The following is a 17,576-nucleotide window of genomic DNA, read 5'->3' as shown; positions in this document are numbered from 1 at the left end:
CTCGGAAAAACACATATCATACACTCGTCAAAGCTGTTTAGGTTAATGGTCATTAGGCTAGATGGTTTAAAATCCAAAACAAGAATATCGTTGTCCTAACAATACCCCATTCAAACTTCGATCATCTTGTTTTCTGATTTAGAATGCAGCTTTGAATTTATTGCCAACGCCGCATTGGTATCAACCCCATGCCGCATCAGCGAGCAGTTCTTCACAATGTTTTCCTCGAGGCCCATTTCAAGTACATTTTAGCTCCGCATCCAGTACAGTTTATTGGCGCTTTGCTGACAACAAGCCTCAAATGACTTAAGATGCGTTGTGGGTCATTGGTCATGGTATGATTTGGTCATGCTGGTGAGGATGTGCCGACCAGCGTTCTATTGGTCGCCAGCAGCGCTGCGCTTACCCGCCCGGACGCGTAGGTCCACCGCAGGGAGGACACTGTGGTGGCCGCCAAGAGCCCGCGGGGTTTGTTAAGTCACCGAGCCAGGCAGGAAGTGTCCCAAGAGGTGAGCGGCGAAACTCGTTTGCAAGGTAACTTCTGGCAGCGGTTGCGCTAAAGGTCAGTTGACGTCAGAGGGCAGGCCGGACCGTGCCGAGCACTGCGGCACGCTAAGCCTTCGCCACTAAATTCTGTCGTTGCCTGGAATTGCGCGATCGGATGGTGGGGGTCAGGGCTCACACAACAAGCACTGGTTTGCGTAAGCACTGATCACAGAAATCCATCCATTCAAACAGTTCGGATCAAATTTGTTTAAAAAACTAAAAAAGCCCTGGTCTCAAACGGGCCTGATACCAACCAGGTATCAGTTTACCAACCAGATACCAACCAGCTGCAGCCTCGTACCAACCAGGAGTGATGAGAAAACCGTCGAAATAAAAATGAAAAAGAACGTCTACATTTCATTTATTTCCACATTTTTCCACGATCACATCGGTGAGTAATTTTCAAAGGGAGCCGGCCGGACCAGATGCATACACTGCGAAAGGAGGCGAATCCGGCGAAAGCGTTGGTAGCAAAGTTCACCGTGCCAGCATCATGACCAAGTGGACCGCTGCGTAGTTCCGTCCGCCTGCCAGACCCCCTGCTGGGCCTCCCGTGGCGCCGTGATGTTATCGGCCTCTTGAGACGCCGCTGCGATATACCGGCTGCTTTTAACTGGGGGTGCACGGTACGTCTTGAGCAGTTCGATAGGGACCACCGCGGAGAGAGCACCGACCACCGCACCACCGCAGTACAGTAAGGAACCGTGGTACGCAGCACAGTCACCGACCGATCCAGACAGCACAGTCACCGAGCCAGGCAGCAGTCATCGACTGAGCCAGGCAGCACAGTCACTGAGCCAAGCAGCACAGCCACCGAGCCAGGCAGCAGTCATCGACTGAGCCAGGCAGCACAGTTACCGACCGAGCCAGACAGCACAGCCACCGAACCAAGCAGCACAGTCACCGAGCCAGGCAACACAACTGCCCACCGAGCCGCGCTACCAAGGTGAGCATTGCCAACAGACCGTCTGTCTGCTGGCGGCCTGTGCTTGTGGAATTCTGGGTTGCGGTGGCGTTATTCAACGGCATTTAGTGACCACAGATATTTTAGCCTTCGTTTTATTTTAAAATTTACTGGCACTGATTGATTCATACAGACCGTCATATGATAAGCGTTTGCTGTAGCATATCGAATCAGATTGGGGTGACTTTGTTAGGCCTGAGAAGTCCGACTTGTTCGGAAGAAAACATCAGCAGCAGCTTCACTTTGAGCGTTGATTGAATTTTAATGACTGCTGAATGTCGACTAGCAAAATACATACTCATGCTTATCATATAATTCCGCCTGACTGGTGAGTATATATGCGCACCTACCAACAGGAGCGAAGCCACGGGGTTTGTGGGGGGAAGCAAGATTTTTCAGGGGGCCTTCTGGACAAAATAGGGCCTCCTCACAGGGGTCATTCTGCGCGGTGTCGTATTCAAGGGGAGGGGCACCTAGTTCATATCCCTCTTACCAAGCGGCTGCGGGCATAATATCCTAGGAAATAAATATCAGCAGTAAAAAAACAGAGTAGGAGACTTTTGATTATTTATCAAACGTTTTCCCTAACCCAAAACCTAAATAAATACTGATGGTATCTTTTGCAGCATGTACCGCTATAAGAAAATGCAAAACTGCAAGGTGTTTGATGTGAAATGTTAAGTTTAAGAAGGCTATGTTGGTCATTCCAGTTAGTTTCTGCCGTAAATGATATCATAACCACGTACATTGAAAGCGCTTGTACAACTTGGGTGGGTAATGCCGTGGTGAATGGCCTTTGGTTTTGGTGTTCAGACCGGTGTACGTCTCCTCATGTGAGAGCCGTCGACCCGTTCCAGGCCATGCATGCCGTGTTAAAGGGAATGTTTCACATTTGAAGATGTAACAGCTGACATCAGATATGATGAAATAACATCACTTATAACCATTGGTATACTTTTAAGCGGAAAACACCGCTCTAGACAACACATTTTCTCCAACTGATGAAGATGCTTCTTAATGCGTCATTGTATGATCGCGTCATCCTACCATGCACGACATTCATTAAAAGCCAATTGACGGTCGTCTTACCTGGAAATCATGCTCACGAACGCGGAGCATGTGGCGAGCAAGGCCAATGGAGCCACTGAATGGATGACTTGAATGAATGAGTGAGTTACAACAACGTTGTTATGGCGTCATGGATGCCTGGGTGACCTTGAAATAATCTCGAAAAGTACACACGTCTTTGCGGGCGTATAGCTCGAAAACTAGAGGGATTCAAATTTTAAGATGCACATGGCTGTGAACTGCACCGATTGGTTTTCAAAACGGCTATTTTGGTTCAAACTCGTATCCAAAGTGGAAAACTCCATTTAACTGCACGATATTGTAGCGGCGCACTCAGTGAGCGACAGGCGTGGAACTATTGGCGAGTGTTATGGTGGCGTTAGCTCAAATTTCATCATGAATAATTTCAAAGTTCATCTTCAGAACCAGTGGCATTCACAGTGTTTGTTGGGCGTGATGTATGATCCTTTGCAAAAGTAGCAGCAATTGAAGGTCACTAAGAAACACAATGTCCTTGACATTTCTAACGGTTGGGATTCGCTCACATGATGTGTTAGAACCAAAATAATATCAAACATATCACACTGGATCCGACATAGGTGGGCAGCTAGCCCCTCCCGTGTAGAGTGGGGCTTGCTTTAATTGGCTGATATTTATGGCGAGTATCGCCAAATAGCAACGGCGCCTCTTACTTAGTATCTAGTGTGCTTCTAATGATAATTTCAGCTAGTGTCGGGCCCGCTAAAATGCGTGTATAGTAAAGCCTTTAGCGTGTACATACATTGGTGAGATGAACAGGCGCCACTGGAGTGCAGTGCTGCGGATGCAGCGGCACTATATTAACTTCACATAATTTCGCATTCGGGTCTGATTCCCCACTTCCCCTGCACACGAGCGTTGACACCGTCTGGGACGAGATGCTCTGTCACGGACATTGCGAGATGTGTCTGGTGACATCGTGCTCGCTTTACAAGATTCAGTCGCTTTATGCTCGACATCGGCTTTTCAGTCACACATGCCGGCCGTTGATTGCTTGTTTGTTGAAACCGCTCTGAACGCTGATTTCTTAGAATCAGATCTCGTCAGTCACCCGCCCTCCAAGGAGCTTTAAAACGCACTCGGGTGGCCGTTTAAAAGCGGGGCGCTCAGGTAGGGTGGGTATCAATGCCCCCCCCCCCCTTCCCCCTGAGGCCCGAAAACTCAGAGAGCTGGTGACAAAAACTAAGAGAGCAAGTAGGGTTATGTGTGGTTTCATTTGCATCCAATTTTGAGCTTGATCATGTCGTTTGGGTTCGATAAGGTCAAGCAAGGTCAAACTCCAGATTGATGTACAAGATGCCATCAGACCTCCTGACGCATCCAGCTTTAACCCGAATACCTGCGACAGGACAATATGACTAGTGTTCATGTCAGGTGAGTGACGTTATGTGACGTTTAGAAGGCAGCAATGACCAAAAATAATCGAGATTATTTTGATATTGGAATTTACAGTGGGTGCCACGCACTACCTTAGGCGGCCTGCTCCTCAACGCAAAAGACTGGCCGAGGCCCGCCGGCTCATCGCTTTTTAAGGCAACGAAAGGATATAACAAGTTCGTTAATGAGGCCTGAAGAAGTGACGACAAGTTTTCTTGCTGTTAATGTTATTGCGCTTTTAAGTCTCTACAGTAAGACACATGGACAGCTATTGAACGCATTTGAACGGAGACAGTGGTCAGCGTGACTAAATTAACATAGCCTGTGGAAATTTCTAGAAAAACAGCCTAAACTCGTTAAATCAACCATGAACTTTACAGCATTGATCATCTCATTCAACATCAAACACGAAATGACAATTCAACGCATTCTGCGCACGGGTGAGTCAGCCTTTATTTAGGATGTTTCATGAAATATAGAAAGGTATTGTATATTCGTCAGGCAAATGGGGCAAATAAAGTGCCCGCAGCCTGGTGGGCATTTCAAACAGCGCCTGAGATTTCAGTCAGATCGCGCAAGGATGATATTTCACAGAAGTGGCATAACTAGTCGACAATATGTGAAACGCCAACTTTGTGCATAAAATACCGGCTTAGGCTAAACGCCTACGGCAGATATAGGCACGGAACCTGTTTAACAAACGTGCGTATGGTCGTCCTACGTACAAAAACAGATGAAGTCGACTACGTTGGAAGAGGGTGAAATGAATGCCCGTTGGACCAATTCATGCCAACGACAGACAGTTTCCCGGAAGTACATTTGCTGCTGTTGTGTGGTGTAAGGTATGATTTCGCGAAGAGGAACCGTAGCAGACAGCTCATCGGCTTCACACACTAATTATCAGTGATGCTTGTCCATAAACCTGACATAAAGCAGTCATATGATAAGGCTTTTGTCAACTGGCTTTGGCAGATACTATTTTAAGTTTTCGAATTTATTGTTGCTTAAAAATCTGCAGCAAACACTTGTCTGTTGAAGAGCAGTCGATAAAATCCAGGCGCACGAAAACTGCAACGCATCATGGGTCAGTTTAAGAATTCGAAATTTCTGACGATGCTGTGCCAAGGCAGTATTGATACATCTAAACTTTGGAGGCAGGTGCCTTCCCAGTGACCTAGAATGCCTACCAGCTCGTGAAATTTCACCTGCCCGGGGGAAATAATGTTGAAACGAATGGCTAATCTTTGGGGCTGGGTGGTCTTATTTGCCAGAAGATATAGATGAGTCGAATAGGTACAATTATGCACCAGTAGGAAACGCCAGTAGATGTATATCTACCATAGCAGTATTCCGCTCCGGCCGCCGTGCTTGCCTCCGAGGAAATGTTCCTCAAGTATGCCCCCAACCCCACGACTATGGTGCTTGCCGTCGATGATGGTTGGCAAATAGACTTGGATGGAACTGCCTGTAGCCACATCTGCCTCCCCTTCAAGCTTCTGTCATGTTGTGTTGCACGTGAGCACCGTGCTCTGTATTTTGTCCGCAATGAACACGATTTTCTGCCGTTTCAGAATTCTTAACATGGATGCTTCATCAGATGTGACACCGCTGCATCAACACATCGAGCCATTCGACCCTGACTCGAGCTCGTGGGCAGAGTGGGAGGAGCGCCTAGAGCTGTTCTTCGATTACAGCGGCATCACTGACGAGAAGCAGAAAAAAGTCACATTTCTGGCGGCATGCGGCAGAAAGGCATACGCTTTTCTTCGCAGTTTGATTGCACCTCGGAAGCCGATGGACGTACCTCTTGCAGAGTTGCTTCTGGTTATGCAAGGTCAGGAGGATTCTGACCTTTCAGTCACCATCAGCCGGCGCAAGTTCGGCTCGTGTGTCCGTCGCGCTGGCCAACAAGTCGCTGACTACGCTGCTGTTCTCCGCCAAAATGCCAACGACTGCTGTTTTGGAGATACCCTCGGGGACAGGCTGCTGGAACAGCTCATCTTCGGAATAGCAGATGATCAAATGCAAAGAAGACTGTTGTCTGAGAAGAATCTAAGTTTCAGCAGCGCCGTTGCCATTTGCCGCACTATGGAGGCGTCCAACTCAGATGATGAAGTGACGACCAGTGATCATACATCCGAGATCACAACTCGGCCAAACTCGGAGAGCACCAACTGGGTAAGCTTACCCTGTTGACACAGCGCGTGGTCGCACCATCAGTGCTGCCGTTGTCAGTGAATGAAAATGCAATTTTTCATTTCTTTATGTCCGAACCTTTTCAATGAACGTAATTCTGGGATCAGAACCTATGCTCAGCAACGCGTGTAGCCATGATCTCGCCATCCGATGCAGAAATTTGCGGTCAATGACAGAATTTGGTGACAAAGCTCAACGTGCCACAACACTGCGTACGTTCCGTCCTGAGGCCTCTTGTGCGGCTGCTTTCACACGCCAAAGGCAATCCAAGTCAGTGACAAATAGCGAGCGTATAAAGCGACACGACCCCACCCCACCATGGGTCAGTGAGTCGAAACACCGGCGCTCAAACCAACTGAGCAGTCGCCACGGGCTACTACTGTTTGCTATACTGCTCATCATATGCCGTACTTTTACAGCTGTAAGCTGAAGCCGAATCAGACCTTTGAACTCAGTTTAAGGGCTCTGCTGGCTGAGAACCAATAAATCTGCGTTTCGCCTCATATGATTAGTTCTGTGGGCTCGGCATTTGCTTGTAAAGTGCATTCCCAAAGCATGAAGAGGCTTTACGCTAAGCGTCCCCATTGCTGATAACGCCTTCGTTGGCATGCCAGGCAACGATTGTTTTAGGTTGAGTCTTAAAAGTTACAATAAAAAATAAATGAAACGCACCTTCCAACGTCATTACCTGCAATAACTGTTATGCTAATGGTGGCACAAGGGTCATTCAATACCAACGACGTGTCAGGTTAAGTTTCCAAAACCGCCTTGTATTTAAAGTACGATTATCCCCGATGCTGAGTATGGTGGGGAAATCTTGGCTGGTATTGACCTGAGCCGCTGAGAAGGCAGATATGGGTGCGTCATTATTGTTTCATGTATCCGTCCTGGGAACCTGGGCATGAATGGCCCACTTCATGCCAGTGAAAACTGTGTTCCGCTTCGCCATGGTAACTCATTTCCAACGCACCATTTTGCCCTTATGATGAACGTCTTGTGATGACTGTCTGCTTAGAACTTTGTACCATCGCGAGGATTAGGAGTTCTCAGAAATAAGCTTTCAACTGGTGGATTACGTAGCAGGCTAACCACAGGCAGGGCAAAAACAGGCGACGAGTTTTTCCGGAACGTTGTGAAATGCGGGGTTCCATGGGTGGTACGTTCCTTCCGCACAGACTGAATCTCCCTAAGACATTCAACACTAACTCTTCGTGATCAACATCGTCGAGCATCACCAAAATTTTACCCTCATGGTTGTTGTTATTTCACGCTGGGAATAAGGTAATGTGGCCGTCCATTGCATCGTTAACATTCACGGTGGTATGCTTTGAAAGAAACTTTTCGAGGGTGTTCGGACCAAATCTTCAACAAGCCATAATGTTTATTTTCACGCATGAGTCAAAGGACTTGCTGACATTTGTGGAGAAGTGGGCGGTATATGCAAGTAGGAAAACCGTAAAACATATTGTCAACACAAATCGGATGATAACTTCAGGCTACTCCTCTGCAAACGCAGCACCTTATATTTATCTACTGCATTGCAGACGCGTAATGAGAGCGAGATGGGGCTGGAGCGCCTGTCAGCCGAGCTGGACGCCTCGAGGAAGGCGTGTGCCATCTACAGTAACGAGTTGCTCCGAGTGAAGGCTGCATATGAGGAGTCTCAGCGGCAGCTCGACTCCATCCGCCGCGAGAACAAGGTCCTGTCCGGCAAGAACGAGGTAGGCTCGCCGACCCATAGATTGATGTTGTCTGGTGTTCAAAAGCCTCAGGATCTGGTGAAGGCTTCATGCGAACGCCTGTCCTGATTTTGATAACTGTAAACTGCTGTAGCTGTGTGTCGGGCAGCTATGATCAGCGATCACGAAATGCCGTTGGAGGAAATATGCTGGTCTGCCGTTATGCTGCCGTTCTCTGCTGTTAACTATGACTTTCGCAAGCTCAACTTTGGCCCTATTGACGACAACCATCTTTAGATAGAACAGCAGGAAACCGCATTACCGCAGCAATTAAGCCAATGTCAAACGGATGGCACAGGCTGAGCCGCGATTAAATAATTTTATCTAGCTGATTTGCATTGGGCTTCTTTGCTTGCCCTCTCAATCTTCGTATTTTAGTTTAAGGGTACTTCGCCTGCCTGCACCATGCCCGGTGTGTATCGTACGCTGTACAATTTAGCACGTGGAACCGAGCAGTCATTCTTGCCAATTACTGACCCGTGCTGAAGATTGGGAGAGATTAGAGATTAAAAGATAGGACGCTTCAAGAGATTAGAGCAGGACATCAACGAGCTGGAGACCGCCCTCAACACCGCCAATGCGTCGATTGCCGGAAAACAGGAGGCGGTCCGGCGCTACCAGGCCGAGATCGGCGAAACAACGGCGCGCCTGGAGGAGGAGGTCCGGCTGAAGACCGAGCTCCAGGCGCAGTTGGACGCCTCAGAGCGAGCCAGGGACGCTCTTAGCGTCCAGCTAGAGGAGAGCAGAGCTCTGCTGGAGCGGGCCGAAAGCAGACGGCACCAGGTAGGCACGAGGTCACGGGTCGGAGTGAGGTCACAAGAGATCAGTGAATATTGGCCGATAGATCTGCGCGACGTCGCCGAAGATAAACCTAGATTCTTTAAAACATCAGTTGTTAGCTGACAGAACCAACTGCTTTGCACGCAAGCAGGAAGTTTAATGAGGACGTGTTCTGGTACGCTGAGAGAATAGCTCTCTGCTGTGGAAGTCCAGTATAATGTCGTGCAAGTTCAGAAATGCTCATCGGCATAAGTGTGCTCGTAGTCATTTGTGTGATGGTTTTTCAGTTCAATGACATGATCTGGGCCTACTTTCATAAACCTTCGTAAAAAAACGACTTGCGAATGTCGGCCAACTTTGCGCACGGAACGCGAGGGCGGGGTCACATGGGTATGGCTTCTTTGAGCCAAGATATTAATGAAAGCTACTGGGCGAGCGTGCAGGACAAACTTCTCAGGAGTTAGGGGCACATTTGACACGTGCCTCTCTCCTCAAGAAAATGATGACTTTGGCTGCTTCTCAGTTGCTGTTGCACTGACCTAAAATCATGACACATAAGGTGAAAGCGTCAAATCACCCGCCAGTGATGTTGAAAACCAATTTGAATACTGTGACAGGTTTGCATCATTGCATGGGAGAAATGGGACGTCCCAAGAATGTGACACAAATTATGCAGAGACTGACTTCTAGCACGTGAGGAGCCAGGAAGAAGACAAAAGTATCCAAGTAGGCCGCGGCGAAATCGCTTTGTAGCCGACATTTTGCTACCATTACAATGAATTTGCATGACATTACGCGCACCTGGACTTCATGATAGGTGGACTCGGAATCGATTGCCGCGTCGGCCATCTTTCCGTTGAGTTGAGGAAATTCGTTTTACCTTTGTAATTTCACTGAAACTCGGACTGGATTTGAGTCAACGAACCGCAGTTTCAGGTCTAAGTCAAGTCAACAAATTGGTTGTTCAGTTTGCATGATAATGTTGGCACAGAGATGTCTGAATGGTTAGGGAGCTGAAAGAGAATGTTCCGCAGTTGAAGATGTTAAAGCAAGCGTCGCATATGATGAGGTATACTCACTTATAACTATTGGTGTACTTTTGAGAGAAAAAGGTTGCTGTAGACAACACGAGTTCCATTTTCAGTAAATATGTTCGATTGTGTGTCATTGTTCGATTGTGCCATGTGGCGTTTGCATGACGTTGAGATATTGTCAAACTAGCCGTGCGAAAATTTCACTTATTTGTAGTACTTCCTCGTCGAGGGATAGCAGCACGGGCTGGAAGTGTTTGCTGAGCCAAATATTGTCACATGTTCATATCTTGGCCCTCTGTCCTGATGCTCTTGTTTGTTTATTCGCGGATTCAAAATGCTTGCCTGTATTCAGTCACTCAGTTGTGACATTATTCGTTTACTTGTATCTACACACTGGATTGTATCGTTATTCTTAAGTTACTCGATTACAAGTCGTATATTCTGTGCTAGCTACCAAGTGAAAAAGTTGTGTCGGACTTCTTATATTATGCAGCACAAAACGCGTTTCATCGCTAAAGCTTACCACTGCGTACTCGCATTGTTGACGAGCCCCTTGATTTTTGAGTCATTTGGAATTCGCACTCACGAACGCCAGATGTGAACGGCTGGGTGATAATATTCTTCCTGGCCTTGAACGCCGCCTGGCCTGTGGGGTGCCAGGATTTGAATGACGTTCCCAAGGCGTCATGCATGCCTGAATGACCTTGAAATAGTCTGCACATCTTCGCGGGCGTGGAGCTCTGAAATTAGAGGGTTTTAGGTCTTAACGAGGTCAGGGTTATGAACTTCACCAAGTGATCTACAATTTGGCTATTTCAGCTCAAACCGCCCTGCAAATGTGGAACACTCCCTTTAAATTCGCACCAAATGAGCCGCAAGTATAGATAGCCGTGTTTTTGTTGAAACACGTGCACTGTTTACCATGTTATGAAGGTCATTTTTCAAGAGCTGATTATTCCCTATACGTTACATCGGAATCCAACCATCGGAATCAATTCCGTTTTTGATCCATACCTGGTTGAGTCGAATCCTATTCGACTCAAAAATGCACTGCGCTGCTCAAAGTAAGAGTGAAAACCAACATCATGCGTTGTGGGTGTCGTGGGCCACCGTCGGCAGCGATCCTGCTGAAAATGTATCAATGGCAATGCTGATGTAAGGAAACTGCCATCGTCGTATAGGTGTTGCATCAACTGGACCGTGCTGATGATTCGAATTACTGATTTGGTGTGGGCTTCTCAAGTTGACTGCATGAAACGTTTCCAGGCAACGCCATGTACTAACTTTGAACAGCTGCCGACGAAGACGCGGGACCTCATCCTACAATACCTCAGGCCCTCACAGTTGTTAACGATCCGCGGAGGTAGGTAACACATGCGACGGGTTATTGTGTGGCGTTGACACCTGAACTTCCACTGCAAACATTCTAGTCAGTTGTGTTGTGCGTGTTGTTAAAAAAGTTTAGTTAAACAAAAAATCAGCCATGATTTCTGTATGCAATTTGCTTGAATACACTTGAGCACACAATGTGCAGCCCTGGTGTCAGCTTGTCAAAAACTGTGGTGCAATTACTATCACCTTAAAGTGCTTTCATGTGTTCATGATATGTGATCATTTACTTAGAAATGTGTGCTCGTGCCTTTCAACCGTCTGGCTGCCAGATGCTGTCAGGTATTGCTGTCGTCACAAAACGATTCCATGACGCCATCAAACAATGACGTAACGGGGCGCATTTTTACCAACTTTGAAATTTTGCTACACAGGTTGGGTTTGGAAGCTTGAACGCTTACCAATAGTTACATGTAAGCTTTTCCCGTCATATTTGATGCTTATCTCAATATCTTAAATGTGGAACATTCCATTCAAGCAATGCATAAAACACCGCCGGGACACATGCCAAAGTAAACCTGGAAGGATCATTACTGAGATCACGCAACATCATCATGTGCAGTACGCACAGACATAAATATTTGACCGCTGGAAAATCTAAAACTGACCTTTTCACACGATCATTTCGATCTGTCAGGCAAAGGACCCTCAGCCTCTCCATTGGCTCCAAGTCAGGCGCGTATTGCATTTGGAGCGACATCTGGTCGTCACAATGGCCACCAGCGGTGATAGCAGCATGCGATAGATGTCGACGTTAATCAGTGCTTCGAAGCGTCGGGTCCGTCCACTGGTGCAAGCAGAGACGGATCCAGGATTTCGTTAAGGGGGGCACGCAACATCGTGACACCCTAAAGTTTGTGGTCCCCCTCCAAAAAAAAAATTGTCTTCCGGTTGTCACCTTTCAAGGCTAGTGCTACGTCGTATATATGTATGTATTTACTTTTTCATTTATCTAATAAATACGGAAACCCATCTTACTCTGCACAACCTTATAAAGCTAGGCATGCTCGCATTCACACACATAAAGCTCGCTCATATTCTACAGGTCATTTTAAATGCTGTATTTTTGAGGCTAAGTGTTTCGGAGCAACAGGAAAACAAACTTGTGTTGGCTGCTAGCAACCATTTAAACCAAGCATGGACTTGATTGCTGGCTTATGCATTTACGACTAGCCGGCTGTGCGATCTTATCAGCTGATGGCTGATGACTAATGCAGAATATTTCCTTTGTTATTAAGTAGCACAACATATCCTTGCGTTCAAAATATTTTAAGAACGTGATGCACTAGTATAATGAGTGTCACGCACTCAATAGCCAATTGAAATGACACATACGACGTCTGCGCATGTCTACGTGCGGCAATAGCGCGTAAAAATTCATCGGCGCATATTCGACTGCTGCTCTCAGACGAACGCATCAAGGCCAATAGGGACGGAACATGAGCGATCATGGGTGTCGCAGCAGGCCAACCAAGTGGCTCCCGTCAAAGGGTGTAGGGTTTTCAGAGCAAGCAAAAAGAACCCAACACCAGCGTGGTGGGCCCCTAAACGATTGGTAGTGCTTCGGCAGGCTGAAATATAAGGCCCCGGCCATAGCACAGGACCCTCTCAGCAAATGGGAATTATCCAAGACCATAAATTAATACCCCGGTGCGATCAAGCGTGCACGGGCAGGTTAACAGCACGAGCCTCGATAGGAATGAAGAGTCTTCTGCAAATGAGAGCAAAGGGAGAGAGCTCTTGATCAAAGTAGAGGGCCCCTGAGCATCGAGTGTCTCCGTACCTCACCTTATAAGAGCCCTAGCAACAGCACAAGGTCCTCCAAGCAAGTAGAAAGAATCCGAGACTTATATGACGGGCCTCTGAGAGTGTGCCCTGGCATATGGGGCCCCGGAAAAAGTGTATGGGGCCTTTCGGGTGAATGGGGATAACCTGATCGGTTGACAGTGCTCAGGCTCAGGCTCAGGATCAGATAGCGTCCCAATAGCACATTGGGCCCTATGAGAAAATGCAAAAAGATCAAGGGCAGCGTGGAAAGTTCCTTAGCGATCAGATTGGTCCGGCAAGTGGACTTATAGGGCCAGGCAACCAGCAGCGTGATGCCTCTAGATAGCGCAATGAGGCCCTAAATTTCTCCCAAGCAACACTTTCTCAATCAGCGAAGAATAAACTTTGCTTGCTTATGAACTCTTTAGTCTTGCTAACCATGGTTCTTGGTCGCCCATAGCCCCAAAGGCATCCAATTTTGTTGTGTTTTTGTTGTAAGAAAACTGCGTCCGTCCGGCCGGTTATGGGCCCCTTCGGAGCCTTTAGGTCACCTTCGGCATGGTCCATGGGGCATGGTCCCGTGCCTCCCCCCCCCCCCCCCGACCTTCTGCATCGGCCCCCGGCCCGAGCAGCTGACTGGTTGTGACTCGCCAAGAACATGGGGCCATCCATTCAAATAAGAGATATTCAAGACGCAAAAAGGACGGCTCTGAACGGTCGAGCGCGCCCACGCAGGTTAACATATCGGGCCCCCGTCAAGAGCGTAGGGCTCTCCATTCAAAACGGAAGTACTCAAGACCCGATGTAGAGGGCTTCTGAATGATCGAGTGTGCCAGAACAGGTTAACAGATAAGATTCCCAAAAAGACCGTACGGCCCTCCATTCAAATAGTAAGTATTCAGGATCTAATACAGAGGATCCCCGAACGATCCAGTGCGTCAGAGCAGGTTAACATCGAATATGAAATACTCACAACACGATACAGAGGGCCCCAAATAATCGACTGCACCACGGTAGCAGTCGATTTGGGGCCCTGAAAAGGGCAGAAGGCCCTCCGTTTAAAAGAAAGTATCCAAAACCAGATGTAGAGGTCCCCCATTATCGAATGGGCCCGATGATCTTATAAGAAGGGGTTCCGACAGGAGCGTAAGGTCCTCCATTCGAATAAGAAGTACCCAAAACCCGGTGCGGAGGGCTTCCCAGAGATGGAGTCTAGCCGAACAGGTTATCAGATGACCCGACAGGAGCAGAGGGCCCTAAATTCAAACACCAAGAAACAATGTGCGGGGCCCCCCGGGCAATCCAACATGGCCGAGGTGGCAAACAGAAGGGGCGCCCGACAAGTGCGTAGGGCCGCATTCAAATAGCACGTGCCCAAGCCCCAACGTAGAGGACCCCGAACGATCGAATGTGCCCGAGCAGGCTATCAAACAGAAAAGAAGTGCCCAGGAGCCTTTCTGGCGAATGGAAAGAATCCGTGTAAGGGCCCATGATTGACAAGAGTGCCAAGGCACGCTAAGAGGAAGGGCTCCAACAACAGCGCAAGGCCCTCCGAGCAAATGCAAAGAGATAAAGGGAAACGTGGAACGCTCCTTAACGATCGGAATGATCCTGTAAGTGGGCGTTTAAGCCCCGCAAACAGCATGGGGCCTCTAGACAATGTAATAGGGCGTAAAATTTCCAGTGAAAAACTTTTCCAATAATTAAATGATTTTTTCAACTTCTCATAGCCCCTGCACTTTTGCTCACAATTGTTCTTGGTCGCCTGGAAGTCAAGGGATACCCAGCTGTGTTGCGCTTTGTATTTCAAAAACTGCACCTGTTCGGCCGGCCATGGGGCCCCTTCGGGGCCCAAGGGGGGGATGTGGCCCCCTGCCCCCCCTCCTCTGGATCGGCCCCTGGGTGCTAGGTCCGTATAGCTGAGTGCTGTCTCTCTCCCACCCCTGCCCACCTGTCAGGGGTTACACCCATGGTTGCCATGATATCCTCGCACGCACATTGCAGACTCTTCCACTCGCGCTAAGTTCTGATCAAATGACCTGATTTCACTGACAGTCTCACTTATCTTGAGCTCCCAGGGGCGTCAAACTTTCTAAGTGACCAGGTGACGGGACTGATGGCCCAATAAGCTAATGTCTACCTGAAGTTTTGTTTCTCAACTGACTCATCCCGCTTTATTTTGATAAATGCCTAATTGTATTGCTGTGGCCAACTGTGCTCCTCACCCTCCCCTTTGGCGAACGGTCAACATTAGCTCTCCTGGCAATAAACCAGACACGGACCATTAAAAAAGATGCATTGATGTACCTGTCTCAAAAGAGCATAGGGACATCTCGGACCATTATGATCAAAACTGCAAGGCATTTTAAGTCGTCGTGCCTGACCAGTCACATACCACTCCCATGAAATCGACGCTCTACCAAGAGCTGGCAGAACGTTGGCCACAAGCCTCATGGATTACGATTATTGCGATGAGCCTTGTGAGCTTCGAAAGATCAAGGGTCATACTGGAAGCGTTTCTCTTCAGCCGCGATGAGCAGCTTTGCGTGAGAAACTATGGCTTGGCTGGTTTTGGCATTGTAGATCCTCCTGGCTCTTCCTTACGTACGATGTCTGCCTATGTTATCGGTCATGGCGGTTTGTAGACTGGTTAGCCGGCTATCGACTACTTCGTCAACTGCAAGACACGTGACTTGATGTAGTGCGATGTATGTGATGTTGATTCTCTTTGCTGTTGTCGTGTGTTGGCACTTTACTGAAACATTAGGCAACATGAATTTGTAAGAACAATTAGCATACACAGATAACAGCATCGAGTCCCGAGAAGCTCACCTTGGTAATTCGAGAGTCCCGAGCGGGCGCTTCATGAGAGGCGGGGAACAGGACTGTACGTCACTAGCACCCAATCCCACCCAACCGACCATAACCTCTCCAACCTCTCCCTTCAAGCCCAAGGTGGCCACCACTGCCAACGTTGTTTATGTCAAAGCATATGGACCGTAGATATGCCCACCGGACATTCTTATCTACTCATGAGCACATGACAGTCGTGGCTATCACGGCGACCAGGAGCGCAGCCAGAATCTTCGTAAGGGGAAAGAGTGCAGGGCCGACATAGGGTCCCTGGTTATAAAATGTCCTCCCCCTAAAAAGCATAACTGATTTTTGCCTTCACCCATATGTAAAAAAAAACAACACGTAAGCCACCGCAAGGTGTCTTTCTCGTTGCATTTCGAAGTGAGTAAACTGAAAACAGGATTTAATGACTACATAGAATAAACCACCGCACTTTTCATGTTACAATGGTTCAGTGGACTCTTTCTGAACCAAGAGCAGCGAGTGGCGTCTAACGCTCAGGTCCTTTGTCGGTATTTTCTGGATTCTACAGACATATAGAGGGCCCGTAAACGTCGTACCGAGGTCAAACATTTCCATTGGTATGGTCTACCGTCATTTAGAATCGGGTTGTCCTACATTATGCAGCATATTTTTGAGTATGTCCGCTCGCATGTCAGACACCCGGACGCCCGGCGTTCCAGTCTCCTTAAGCCTCACTGCGTTTTGTCCCGTGACTAATGCCAGGCGACGGACAACGTGCGGACGGAAGGTCACGTTGGTCCGAGAGTGTCAACGCAACAGGCCCTGTGACATTCGAGGTCCCGTCCCTGTCCATGTTCAGTAAACGTTCACATGGCTGACTCGAGGCCCCTTGCCAGCACCGAAGGCACTGTGGGCCCCTGACTGACACAGGGCCCCCTATTATTTCATTGGCTCCTACCAGCGCCAATCTCGGGCCCGGGCCTCTTTCTTGCTTGAGAAATATGTTCCCAAGGCTCAGACTGACACGCATCCAACCGTTCTGTGCTGGTGGTGCCTGGCTAAAATAGGCGCCCGCATTGTCGCAGGGGGTCTACAATCGGTGCAAGAGGCCCACTGACTGACATTCGAGGGCCCTGTCACTGGAGCCGGGATCCTTAATGTCACCTGCAGCAAGCACTCGTGCCCTCCGGGCCCTCCATTCGCGCCCTTACACCCTAGGAGCCGTGTGGTCTCCTTGAATACTGTCCGTGGCCGAATAGAGGTCTTTGCCGACAAAAAGACGCACTTTTAGGCCCTGTAGGCCCCGAACCAACAGTGAAAGGCCTTCATTGACTCAGGCGCCCCGACCCATGCAAATCGCGGGCCGCGGACTTCCTCCTGCAAGGGAAATGGGCCCGCACGTCCCGATCAGCACGGAACCGACTGTTCAGTGATGCCAGATCATTGTTCCTCCCTCCCGCACATTCCCTTCCCCCCCCCCCCCCCACACCCTCTTAACCCCTCAAGACCATGCCCTCAAGACCACCCAAAGTAATGTTAGTGTGAGCCGTGTTTGATATTTTGCCACCACACGCCCTCCCTCCTGAGAAGAGACCCCCAAGCTTACGAGCGAGCCGCGAGCGTTGAGCGCGTGACGTATTGTTGAAAACTGTGCTGGCAAATGTCAGAGAAATAAGAGGCAGTTTGAGAAGGGCGGTGGGGAAGGAGAGAGGCAGGAGCGTTCAGCTTGTACTCGCAATCTGTTGTAAATGTCATCTTTAACGTGACTGCATTTTGTAATCAGTCATGACAAATATTGCAAAAGTATTGCTTGGAATGCAGACGCAAGTTTTTTTTCGCGTTGTTCATGCGTGGAAA

At 48.5% G+C, this 17,576-nt stretch overlaps 1 protein-coding gene across 1 annotated transcript in view; it reads left to right on the top strand.

Moving 5' to 3' along the window:
* The first annotated feature begins 1,444 nt into the window (after positions 1 to 1,444).
* The window catches only part of LOC119093035 (uncharacterized), a 20,475-nt gene continuing 4,343 nt past the window's right edge, over positions 1,445 to 17,576 (top strand). Inside the window, exons 1-5 of the mRNA XM_037215931.1 lie at positions 1,445 to 1,492; positions 5,566 to 6,172; positions 7,735 to 7,911; positions 8,530 to 8,712; positions 11,010 to 11,106. Coding sequence (XP_037071826.1) covers positions 5,576 to 6,172; positions 7,735 to 7,911; positions 8,530 to 8,712; positions 11,010 to 11,106 — 1,054 coding nt within the window. The 5' untranslated portion in view covers positions 1,445 to 1,492; positions 5,566 to 5,575. The remainder of the gene's footprint in view (positions 1,493 to 5,565; positions 6,173 to 7,734; positions 7,912 to 8,529; positions 8,713 to 11,009; positions 11,107 to 17,576) is intronic.

The sequence above is a fragment of the Pollicipes pollicipes genome, unplaced genomic scaffold, assembly GCF_011947565.3.
Source record: "Pollicipes pollicipes isolate AB1234 unplaced genomic scaffold, Ppol_2.1 Scaffold_1600;HRSCAF=1878_pilon_pilon_pilon, whole genome shotgun sequence".
Classification (NCBI taxonomy): Eukaryota; Metazoa; Arthropoda; class Thecostraca; order Pollicipedomorpha; family Pollicipedidae; genus Pollicipes; species Pollicipes pollicipes.
Note: the sequence above shows the minus strand (reverse complement) of the source record. Positions and strands in the feature narration are given on the sequence as shown.